Source organism: Penaeus vannamei, chromosome 31, assembly GCF_042767895.1.
Source record: "Penaeus vannamei isolate JL-2024 chromosome 31, ASM4276789v1, whole genome shotgun sequence".
Taxonomy (NCBI): Eukaryota; Metazoa; Arthropoda; class Malacostraca; order Decapoda; family Penaeidae; genus Penaeus; species Penaeus vannamei.
This window is the reverse complement of record NC_091579.1, coordinates 22,127,867-22,140,366: the sequence shown is the minus strand read 5'-3', so window position 1 is coordinate 22,140,366 and position 12,500 is coordinate 22,127,867. Positions and strand designations below refer to the sequence as shown.

At 49.3% G+C, this 12,500-nt stretch overlaps 1 protein-coding gene across 1 annotated transcript in view; it reads right to left on the bottom strand.

Moving 5' to 3' along the window:
* Nucleotides 1-1,007: 1,007 nt before the first annotated feature.
* The window catches only part of LOC113824674 (teneurin-m), a gene marked incomplete in the record, with an annotated part of 366,844 nt that continues 355,351 nt past the window's right edge, over nucleotides 1,008-12,500 (bottom strand). The window contains 13 exon segments of the mRNA XM_070143940.1: nucleotides 1,008-2,313; nucleotides 2,674-4,102; nucleotides 4,336-4,530; nucleotides 4,769-5,092; nucleotides 5,291-5,532; nucleotides 5,645-6,466; nucleotides 6,829-6,937; nucleotides 7,205-7,470; nucleotides 8,642-8,877; nucleotides 9,627-9,879; nucleotides 10,044-10,216; nucleotides 11,326-11,499; nucleotides 11,671-11,975. Of these exon segments, the coding sequence (XP_070000041.1) occupies nucleotides 1,400-2,313; nucleotides 2,674-4,102; nucleotides 4,336-4,530; nucleotides 4,769-5,092; nucleotides 5,291-5,532; nucleotides 5,645-6,466; nucleotides 6,829-6,937; nucleotides 7,205-7,470; nucleotides 8,642-8,877; nucleotides 9,627-9,879; nucleotides 10,044-10,216; nucleotides 11,326-11,499; nucleotides 11,671-11,975 (5,442 nt within the window).

Below are 12,500 nucleotides of genomic sequence, written 5' to 3'. Positions count from 1 at the left end.
ATATATATATATATATATATATATATATATATATGTATATATATGTATCTATCTATCTATCTATCTATCTATCTATCTATCTATCTATCTGTCTATATATATACATATACATATATATATATATATATATATATATATATATATATATATATATATATATATATATATATATGTATGTATACACATACACACACACACACACACACACATATATGTATATATATACACATATATAGATATAAGTATATATATGTATATATACATGAATATGTTATATGTATATATGCATAATATGTTATATGTATATATGCATATATATATATATATATATATATATATATATATATATATATATATATATATATAAATGTGTGTGTGTGTGTATTTATCTATCTATCCATATATGACGTATGTACAGACATACAAACACAAATATAGATCTGCGTGTGTGATTGTGTGCGTATTTGTGTCTATGTATATGAGAGAGGATATAAAACTTTTAAAAGAATTGGTAAAACCCGGACACAAGACGGACAGCCGGAAGACGTGTGTGGGAACAGGGAGAATCCGAAGAGTAAAACTGTTTAACAAGTTATTTTCCCGTTGGTGCAGCGAGGGAACACTTGTTTATAAACACGAAGCACCTGCTCGAGTCCCACAGGTTTCCTTCTGCTGAGCTCCTCCCCCCTCCCCTCCCCCCTTACCCTGTCTGCCTCTGTAGGTGGTATGTGGTTACTGGTTTGTGTGTGTATTGGAACGTGTGTTCGTTCGTTTGTCTGTGTGTGTGTGCGCGTGCTTACGTGCGTGTGTGTATTTGTGTGCGCGTGCTTAGGTTTCCGTTCTTAAGTTTTGTTCTTATTTTCTTTTCCGTTTCATTTCCCATTTTTCAATTTTCTTTCTATTCACTTTCACCTGTATTTTTTACCACTTTTTTTTTCTTTTGAGTACACATATTTCATTCTTCCTTCTCTATTCCTTTTCAAAGGTTCAAGAGCAAAGACCACTGATAAATGTACATCGAAATGTTTATTAAAAACTCATTATTTTACTTTACATAATACATGACATATTTTTACAGTAGGATTACCGCATGACACAGTCGGAGGTAAAAACCACATGAAAGGAACATCAAAAGTCGTCATACTTGATATATGGGTTTCAGTTGGGGTTCTCAAGAACACCGAATATAATATGATGATAATAATGAAAGTTACATTCTTAATTCACCTCATATAGAAAGAACAAAACCGCACTCAGTATGCGTATATATCGAAACTCTGTTAAGTTTACATTTAATATGTACAATTATATCACAATCTGTCGACAAAGGCAGATTCAGTAGCGTATGCCTGGAAGTTCAGCGGTACAGCATTGCTGCTAAAGCCTAGCGTTTAGCTCTTCATGTCTGCTCGTATGCACCACCTTTCTTGCGCTGCCGCCAGCTCCTTTTTCGGCCCTTTCTGCGGCTCTTGCGGCGCTTGCGGGAGGTCTCGTGCTTGAAGATGATGTTGGAGGGGTCGGCGGCCAGGAGCGGGTAGCGGGAGGCCGGGTGCAGGTGCGTGGCCACGTAGCCCGGCACGCGGCCCTCGCGCACGAGCTCCGCCGCCTCCTGAGGGGACCAGTTGTGCGTGCCAGGGCGCCCCAGGCTCACCAGCGCCACCTCGCGCTGCCACGCCACCCTGGCCGCCCGCTGCTCCATCTCGTCCAGCACCCGATTTCGGGCGCGCTGCACTCGCTCGCCGTACATGATGACCAGGTTGGCCGTGGGCGTTGACATGCGGATCTCGTGGCCGCGCTCCGACTCGCTGTCCGAGATGTTGAAGATGCCCGAGAGGCGCCGCAGGTGCTGCATGTCCTCGCCGGCTCGCTTGCGGTTGTCCTTGATGAAGTAGAAGGTGTCGAGGCCGTTCTGGGTGGAGCTCACGTCCAGGATGATGGAGTTGTTGAGCACGGTTCGGATGACGTCGCCGATGACGCCCGCGAAGTCGTCGTCGCCGACGCCGGTGACGAGCACTCGGCCGTCGATGTTGGAGACCAGCACGCCCGGGCCGAAGATGGACGCCTGGCGCGAGATGGGCGCGCCGTTCCATGTGCCCATCTGGCGCTGGATGTGCGACTGCGAGAAGAAGCTGAGGCCGTGCAGGTGGCGGACGCCCGCGCGGTACTGGCACCAGAGGCCGCTCACCACCTCCGAGGCGCCCAGGGTGTCCACGGAGACCACGGCGCGCGGCTTGACCATCGTGTCCTCGTGGTACTCGGAGCCCAGGACCAGGCGGAGCTCGATGCCGTAAAGCTCCAGCCACTCGGATACGTCTGGAGAAGTAGAGCATAGGAAAGGTTAGAATCAATATCATAAAAGAAATCTTTTCTCATTTTACTTGTCTTCGTCGTTCAGATGGAAATATTTCTTTTTGTACGCATTAAATAAATATATATGGACTATAATCACACAATGATATCAAATGAAATACTAAGGAACTCAAAATGATATTTAGAATACAACAGATGAAGACAGGGTAGAAATAATCAGTGCGTACAAAATGTGCAGCATTTCAACTAATACATTTTGATATTCCATGGCAAAAAAAAAAAAAAAAAACGTGAAAATGACCCCGAGATGTAGCGAGAACACAGACCAGACAACAGACAGAGCCAAGTGGCAGCAATCCTTACTTGTGTAGTAATGCCTGAGGAGTCGGTCTTGTGGATTGAATGGGTTGTTGTTCATGAACCTGTAGACGAAGACGTCCGTCACATGTCGTGTGGTCTGCGTCAGGTGCCCCCACTGTGGAGTCAGCCACTGCAGGAGCTGCGGGTGATAGGCGTGGCCCTTCAGGACCACTATGCCCGTCACAGGCTCCAGGAAGCCTCCCCAGGGGCCGATGCCGACCCACATATTTTCACCGGAGGCGTCCAGCAACTTGCCGAAGGGACTCCATGCCTGCTTCCGGATGAGGAGGCCCATGTCGTTGAAGAAGGCGATGGGGGTTCCGTTCTGGTCCGTGGCCACGAAGTACCGTCCGTCCGGCTGGTCGACGGCGATCAGGTGGTTCATGTCATCGTAGAGCAGCGTCGTGGTGGCGCCGGAGCGAGGGTTGTGCAGGTGCGTCACCAGGTGCGGCTGGTCAGGACGCCCGTAGATGAGCTGCGTGATGTTCTCGTGGTGGTCCTCGTACACCGACACGCGGTCGAAGTGGTCGTAGCCGATCCTGAAGGACCAGGTCTGCTCCCTGTCCCAGGCCGCCACCAGCTGACCCTTGGTGTTGAAGTCGAAGTTCTGGTTGTCGATGCGGATCACGAAGCCGCGCTCGTCGTACTCGACCTCGCTCGTGCCCACCATGGTCACGCGGTCGCACTCGTCGTACTGCAGGTTGGTGCGGAAGCTCTTCTCCGAGTAGCTGATGACGTTCCCGTTCTCGTCGTAGCTGTAGAGCCAGATGACCTTCCCGTTGGCGCCCAGGATCTGGCCGTCGGGCATGTACGTGATGTTGAGGCCCTCGCGCCGCCCGGCCACCTCGATCACCCGCTCGGAAATGCGGTTGCGGTTGTCATATTTCAGCTGCATGAGGAACACCATCCGGTCTCCCAGCGTCATGAAGACCTCGGATAGGCGGCCGTAGTTGTCCTGCTTGCGCGTGTTGACGTAGTGTTTCTTCGGGTTCTGAATCATCGTTTCGAGGATGTTGTTCCTGATGATGCGCAGGTCACTGATACCCTGGAGGACGCCCGTCTGATTGTCGAAGCGAATGTACATTTCCGCGAGAGGCGTAGAGTCCACCTCTCCCTCCACCTTGCGCAGGCGCGCCGAGCCGTCGTACTGGAAGCGCAGCTTGGCGTTGTGGAGGTTGCTCTTGGGGCCGTAACGCAGCTTCATCTCCTTCATGAGGCCGCCGTGGTAGTGGTAGTCGGTGCGGAGGTCGAAGTGGCTGTGCTTCGTCTTGGCGTTGCGCATGAGACCCGTGTCGTAGTAGGAGTACTCGGTGAGGCCGTGGCCGTAGAGCTCGGCGGTGACCTGGCCGGCGTCGTTGTACTCGTAGAGCAGCGTGCCGCCGCGCCCGGGCAGCGTGATGGCCAGAACGCGCCCTTCCTCGTCCAGGCGCATCTGTTACGGGAAGATTCAGTCTCATCCATCTGCTCTCCACAAGCAAATACAGTAATTCACTTTAACAGTACTTTTGGAATCATTATACAAAACACACGGACTATGAATCTTGAACTATCCTTATATTTCTGATAAAAAATGATTATCAAATTACTCTGCTTATCATTAACTGTGAATCATTAATTTGAAAAGCACCATCACTGGGAATGTAAATAATATTCTAAGCAACAAACCTGCAGGGCAATGCTGTCGATAGGCAGCGCCAGCCTCAGCCTGTAGAAGCCGAGAGAGGTCGAGAGCTGAAGGGTGTAAGCGGAGCCGCGGGGCGTCACGACCTCCCGAAGCGACCCCGCGTCATCGTAGACCAGGCCGTAGGCCCTTCCGCTCGGGTGAGTGACCTTCTCGGGCTGCGTGAGGAAATGACCATGCTTTGAGGAGAAATTTTGCATTCGCTTTAGCATCAACAGAATCATACACTTACTGTTATTTCAACAATTTGTATGGCGCACATTGCATTCGGGATGGGATGACAGAGATCACGTATCTCTTTCCTTATATTTTCCATGACATTAGAAATAACATTTTAGGAAATTACACAAAACACAAATCTTTCTGTTTAACCTAAGGTAAGTCATTCTGCACTTCATCAAGACTCCCCAAACGCACCTTAGTGAAGTGGCTGCGGTATTCGTACTTGACATCCTTGCCGTCGGCGTACACGACTGCCACCAGCCTGAGGAAATCGTCGTAATAATAGTCCTCGGAGAGGTTTCCCCTGACCCAGCTGGTGATATGGCCCCAGTGGTCGTAAGTGACGTTGCTGGCCACCAGAGGGGCCACAGGCACCCAGCGGATGGGTCTGCCGAGGTGGTCATAGGTGATGTTGACGAGCATGTGGCCCGAGACGGAGAGGAGCGCTTCGGTGGAAGACACAGGGTCGTAGCTCAGGGTCAGGAGGTCGGCTCCGTTCACCCTGAGAGTGCCAGAGACCTGCAACATGGCCAAAGGGTGAGACTAGGAAGATCGCATTGCTTGCTTGTATCTATCATATATTACATATCCATACATCATGATACTGTATTTATTAAAATCACCATATATTGCTACATAAAAATAAAAAAATATCAAATAAAACAACAGAAATGAAGAAATATCTAAAAACAAACAAATACAGTGGTCATCTACTACCTTCATGCCATTGTGGCTGTCGGTTGTCGTGGCGGGCGAGTAGCTCCACTCGTAGCGGTTGACCGTGTTGCCGCTGATGTGCGTCTGCTGGCGGGACAGAACGGGGAACATCTCAGCCGAGGTGGGACTCGTCGACTCCAGCACTCGGTAGGCGGTGCGTTCGAGCGACACCTCGTGCTTCCATGCGGTCAGGATTCTCAGCGGTCCTTGGCCTCCCATTTCTGCTAAAGCCTCCACGGGACCTAAAGAACAAAAGTGAAAACTTAATATCTGACAATGTGAATGTTTCGGCGTTTATTTTCTTCAGCATGAAACTGATGTTTCTAAACTCCACAACTAAAAGTTCGTACTGACCTGATGTATGATTGAAGGTGTTGCCCCTGAGCCTTGTAATGACTGGTTCCTTGCCATCCCTAGTCACGGTCACCTCTGCACCGCGCACACTCAGGTCAAAGTTGAGGTGGATGACCTGGCCGGTGGGCAGGACGGCCTGGGTGAGACGTCCCTGGGCATCGTACTCGTAGCTGTAGGACCTGCCCACCGCCTCGACCTTGGAGCGCATGCATCCTGTCGCCCCGTGGTAGTTGAAGGTGATGTTGTAGCCGTCGGGTGCCACCAGCTGCTGCAGCATCTTCATCATGGACAGCGTGATCTGGACGCGCTGCTTCTGTGGGTTCTCGATGGCCTTGACGAAGCCGACGCGATCGCGAATGATCTGGAAGCGGTTGCCGGCCGAGTCCGTGACAGTGAGCAGCTTGCCCGTGTTGGAGTTGTCGCTGTACGAGAACTTGTAGATGGTCTGGCCCGTGACCAGGTTGTGGGTCTCCAGGTGCTGCCCGAAGCGGTTGAACACGTACACCTCATGCGTGTCAGGAGAAAAGATCTCGTACTGTTTGCGCTCATTGAGCTCCGGCAGGAGGGACCTGACGGAGCGCACGCGGTACCCTGCCTGGTCGCTCACGTGCAAGACGCTGTCAGGAGTGACAGCAATGGACGAGATCGACGAAAAGATAGCCGACGTCGCCGACACGTTGTCATAGGTGTGGCAGTAGCAGGTGGCGTCGCGACAGTTGCAGCCGGGGTCCGCGCCGGCGAAGGTGCTGATGCGGCCGTCGCTGGTAATGATGCGGACGCGGTTGATCCGCTGCGTATCGCTCTCCGCGATGTACAGCTCACCTGTGAATCAGTGTTATCACAATGAATTTCTGTCATCTACTTTGTCTAACTCGTGTAATGTTTCAACACAATAATGACAGTTTTTGAGATCCACTTAGCTTTAAATAGCACACTACCATGTTTGGTGGGGATTCCGCAAGATTTTTTCTCTTTTATTCCTATCTCCTTCCTTTTTCTTCTGCCTCCTATTTCTCCCTTTCCGCCTTTTCTCAATCTGTCTACCTATTTATCCTTCCCTTTCTCTATATTTCTCCCTCCCCCTCCTCTTTTCCTTCCTTCCCCTTCTTTCCATCACATTCCATTTCTAATTGTCTATCGCACCCTTCTATTTCTCTCTCCATTACTTTTAGGCCTCAACTTACCCTGCGGCGAGAAGGCAATAGACTGAGGGTTGAGCAGCAGGGCCGTCTGGGACATGTCTGAGGGCTCGTGGGGCGGCAAGGGGCAGTTCAGGGACCGACCCGTCAGCACCTGCAATACGAAACAGCGCGGTGAGAAAGATGCTAACCAGCATCATCTTCCTGTGACGTGCGGGATAATGTCATAACCGTATGTTAGTGTAAGCCTCAAGGTGACATTAATATCAATATATATCTGTAATGATAATGATACAGTTATGTGTGTCACGATAACAATGATAGTATATAATCTTAATTCGAACAGCATCGTCATATAACAGTATTAATGATAATACTAGTATACAGCCCCATTCCCCTCAAGACAAGCCATCCTACAAACCTGCACTCGATTATCAGGCGTGACGCGAAGCACCAAGTGGTCGTCAAGGATGTGAAGGGAGCCGTCGAGAGGAGATATGGCCAGCTCGGTGGGCCAGCGGAGGTGCAACTGGTCGATGTTGATGGTGCCGTTGCAGGGGACGGGAGCCCAGTGGGAGCGGTGGTCGTGGCCTCCGATCAGCGTGTGGATATCGCCGGCTGGACTCACGACGCGGATATTCGTCCCGTCGGCGATGTAGATTTCGCCCGATGACGAGATGGCCAGACCTAGGAAGGAGTCCAGGAAATGTTAATACATAATATGGCTTTCGTGAGACGCATTTTTTTAGGATATGTTTTAAAGGGATTATAATTTACAGAAAATGATTCGCATCGTGTCACTAATAAGGATGGTTTCACAGCGAATTTATCTTGTAAAATATAATTCACTGAAAAAAATAAAAAATAAAAATAAAACGCAGGTCATTTTACAAGAACATTTTACAGAAAAAGCCAAAATTCTTTCTTAAATATATATGGGTCAATTCTGTCCTCCTTATATAAATAAAAATGTCAATTTGCTTGAAAATACCAGTTCTTTCCTCAAGAATTCGTCTAAAGTGATTAAAAAAATAAAAAGACAGACAGCCAGACAGACAGAAAACGGTGTAATGTGACGGTTGACGTGAAAATGCTTTCGTATTTAAAATGTATATTCTCAGCGGGATATCGCAATATTTTTCCAGGCTTAATGAGTGTTTTTTTCCTCTCCATTAAAAAAACTTTCTTAATGACACGTAATTTTACCGTATTCATTTTATTTCATCCCCTTCTATTTTAAGCTCGGTGACCAAGCTGGCTTTTTAACATTTTAAAGTCAAATGATTACAAAAATAAAGATAAACAGATAAAGGAAAATATCTACACACTTCTAAACAATTAATGGAGTTGTATACAAAACGACATAAAACGCCGATAACATAACAAAACTCCACATACGTTTTCTTTATGGCGGAGGGAAATAGTGAACGCAACAGTCAGTGTACAATGAAAAATATACGTGGTATATAAAGTACGTTTGATGAATTTATTTGTGTCATATGTATTCGTTTCCAGAGTGTACCAGAAAGATGGTATATAACTTATAGAAAGAACAGCATATAACTAAATAATGATATTGTTCAGAAAAAAGCTATTGGGATCTATGAAGTAAAGTTTACTCATTCTACCACCCATCCCCCCAAAAAAAAGAAATAATAATTAAACCAAGTACAGTTAAACAAAAGCTTAAACGGACGTTCTGTAAACTAAAAAGAATAACAATCATATCAAATAAAAAGTAAATCAACGAGTAAATCAACCCGTTAACAGGCATATAAAGAGCAACAGACCTATCCCAAGAAGCCCCTCTTTCTCCTCGTCTCCTTCCCCTCACTTCTAGCCCCCTTAACCCCCTCACCTTTGGGATAGGTCAAGCGCGCGTGTCTCGCCATCCCTCCGTCGCCGCACTGGTTCCTATCCCCGGGGAGACAGCGCTGCCCCGAACCCACGACGGTGACGGTGTTACGCAAGGGGTCTGTCACGCCCTCCGTGTTCTCCAGACGCAGCACCTGGTGGGCCTCGGGGTCGCTCACGTACACAGAGCCGTCCAGGGGGGAGACGGCCACGTGGTAGCGGTAGGAGACGCGCGTCTCGCTGTTGTGGGGAAAGGGAGAGGGAAGGAGAGGGAGAGGGAAGGAGAGGGAGAGGGAAGGAGAGGGAGAGGGAAGGACAGGGCGAGGGAAGGACAGGGAGAGGGAAGGAGAGGGAGAGGGAAGGACAGGGAGAGGGAAGGAGAGGGAGAGGGAAGGAGAGGGAGAGGGAAGGAGAGGGAGAGGGAAGGAGAGGGAGAGGGAAGGAGAGGGAGAGGGAGAGGGTGAGGAAAAAAGGTGAAGAGCGAAGGATGAAAGTGAGGGTGGAAGAGAAGGTGAAGGGTAGGAGGCAAGGGGTTTGCGGTGAGCAGTGAAGGGTGAGGATGTGTGGGGAGAGTGGTTTGGGTTAATACATTGTTCGGTTTGGATTATGAAGCAAAGAAACACACAAGCGCGCACGCGGAGCGCATGTATGATATAGTAAACTGATATCATCACTATCAATTACAGCACTGCATCAACATTCATAAATATTCATATTACTAACGATTATCCTCGTGTGAAAAATTAACGTAGGAGAGTATAAGAGAGAGAGGGAAAGAGAGAGAGAGAGAGAGAGAGAGAGAGAGAGAGAGAGAGAGAGAGAGAGAGAGAGAGAGAGAGAGAGAGAGAGAGAGAGAGAGAGAGAGAGATACATATATATATATATATATATATATATATATATATATATATATATATATATATATATATAGAGAGAGAGAGAGAGAGAGAGAGAGAGAGAGAGAGAGAGAGAGAGAGAGAGAGACTCACTTGAGCTTGGCCACCGTGATGACGGTGCCGTCGGGCTTGACTCTCCTGATGAGGTTGAAGTCGCCGACGTAGAGCGAGCCGTCGGGCGCGGCGGCGAGGCACGTCGGGGCGTGCAGCGGCGAGTGCTCGGCGCGGCCCTCGCAGCGGCTGCCGCAGTTCACCTCGCGCTGCTCGCCCGTGCCCAGGAGGGTCGTCACCAGGTGCCGCTGGCCCGCCAGGTGGATGTTCTGGCCGTCGCCCTTCTGCAAGATCCCTGCGGGGCGGATGAGAGGTTGGAGGAGGCGTCACAGGGAGAGAGGAAAAACTTTCCGCACAAGGAAATATCCCACGAAAGTTGCATGCACAATATTTCCAAACATCCAAATCCCTTCAACCCCCTTCAAAAAGAAAGAAAGAAGAAGAAAATAAAATCCTTACCCTGATGGAAATTATAAGCGTGATGCACATGCAGGTTGAATCCGCCCACGCTGGAGATGGCGAGGTCGTATCCCGCCACCCGCGCCGTCTGGTGCTCCCAGATGATCTTGGGGCAGTTCTCGTGCTCGTAGCCCACGGACACGCGAGCCACCGTCACGCCGTACACGCTCTGCCTGCTCGGGCGGGGAGGCGGTGGGTGAGGGCAGGGGTCAAGGGTGAGGGTCGAGGGTGGGGGTCGAGGGTGGGGGTCGAGGGCGGGGGTCGAAGGCGTGAGTCGAGGGTGGGGGTCGAGGGCAGGGGTGGAAGGCGGGAGTCGAGGGTGGGGGTCGAGGGCAGGGGTCGAAGGGGGGAGTCGAGGGTGGGGGTCGAGGGCGGGGGTCGAGGGCGAGGGTCGAGGGTGGGGGTCGAGGGTGGGGGTCGAGGGAGGGGTAGGAGAGGGGTAGAAGAGAAGGGAAGATGGGGAAAGGGAGGGGGAATAAAAGAGGAGGGAAGGAGTAGGGAAAAGAGAGAGGGTAAATGGGGAGGAAAAGAGGGGGTAAAATAGGAGGGAAGGGTAGGGAATTTAAGGAGGGGCGGAGGAGAGGAAGGAGGAGGAAAGAGGAGAGAGAAGGGGGGAGGGGAGAGGGAGGGGGAGAAAAGGAGGGCGTGGAGAGGGGTGGATGAGGAGGGAAGAGAAGTGAAAGAGGAAAATAAGAGGAGGAAAGAAAGAGGAAGTAAGAAAGAGGGAGGCGGGAGGAGGGGGGGTGAAGAGGAGAAAGAAGAAGAAAAAAGAGAGAAATAGATATCAAAAGAGGCATATTCTGATTATAATAATATCAAACAGGAACATGTAACACTATTGCTAATGATGACAACAATGATGATATGTACGCATCTATATCTGTATCTATCTATTTATCTATCTACCCATCTATCTATCTATCCTTTTCTATATATTGTCACTCTGATAAAGAAAAGGTACAAATTTAAATTTAAACTACTGCTACTACTAATGGTATAATAATTATGATAAGGGTACTACTATACTGCTGCTGCTACTACTACTACTATCAATGGTAACCATGATAATAATAATAATAATGGTAAATTATTAAAGATGATAGTAATAACTGCAATACCATTCTGATAATGATGATGACACTAATAGTCATAATAAGAGTAATAACACATTATTACCAATTCAACTAGTACCACTATTCAAAACAATAAATTTCATTACTTATGACCATCACCATCATCCTCATCAGCCTCTCCCGGAGCACCACTGGCCACGACCACTTACCTGTACACGTTCATGCGGTTCCAGGCGTAGGTGAACTTGATGGCGGGGTCGGCCTCGAACACCTTGCGGAAGAGAATGCCCTCGAGGACGATCCGCAGGTGGACGCGACGCAGGGAGGACGGGATGCGGTCAGGCGTCAGCTGGAGGCGCAGCGTGGACTCGTAGCCGTTGGCCCTGCAAGGAAGCATTCGTCGTGGGTTTGGTTTGTTGATGTTGAGCTTCGCGGCTTTGGTCGGAGTGTGTTTGGAATTATTTTGTTGATTAAGTGGTTAAAAGATGATAGATATTGCATAAGAAGCTAGGCGTGCGGGAGTAACGCACACACAACTAGAGTAAACAGAGTACCTTGAGGAGTGGTACACGAGGTAAAGTCCCGTCCCGGGGATGCGAACGGATTCCTGCACCGCCTGCGCCTCCACCAGGATGGCGTCCACCTCGGGACACTCCCCTTGGAAGCCATTCTGCCATGTGGCCATGACGACCGGCTTGAGGAGGTCGTAATCGTGCAGCGGGCAGTGCGACGAACCGAGGCGCCGCTGCTTGTGGTCGTGGTAGTCGTCCGAGCGATCGCTGTGTCCCGGGACACCGCTCACGGTCATCACGATGTCGTCGAGGACCACCATCTCATTCCATGGTACCATCACTCGGATCTGAGGGACAGAGGAGGGGTGGAGGGATGCTTGGGGAACGGCGACAGATATCACTGCACACACACATTAAAATAAACAGACACAAACACAGCGGATAAGACCTTAAGACCTTAGAATGTCTCTCGTGTACACGTATATATCACGTAATCCGCTCAGCGTAAGTACAGTGTGCTCGAAGACTTTCCCGTAAGCGAATTTCAGCCAGCGAAGTCTCGCCAAACACGCGAATCAAACACTGAAACATATCTTCCATACGGGATCAATATGCCGGGGCGGACGCCCTTCAGAGACAGAACAGGAATAAGTTACGACTCCTATGGTGACAATGGCTAATCATACGTTGTACTGGGAAATCCCTGATGGGATGGCTATGCCTAATGGATGCTAATGCCACAGTAAAATTCCATGACGCAATACAGTAGTTGCTTACGGAACTCTCTTCGTTAATTGGCCCCGGGGTGCGCTTTCTATCTGAATATAATCTAGATATCGCACTGTACTCTCGCCGAAACGCGGACATTACCC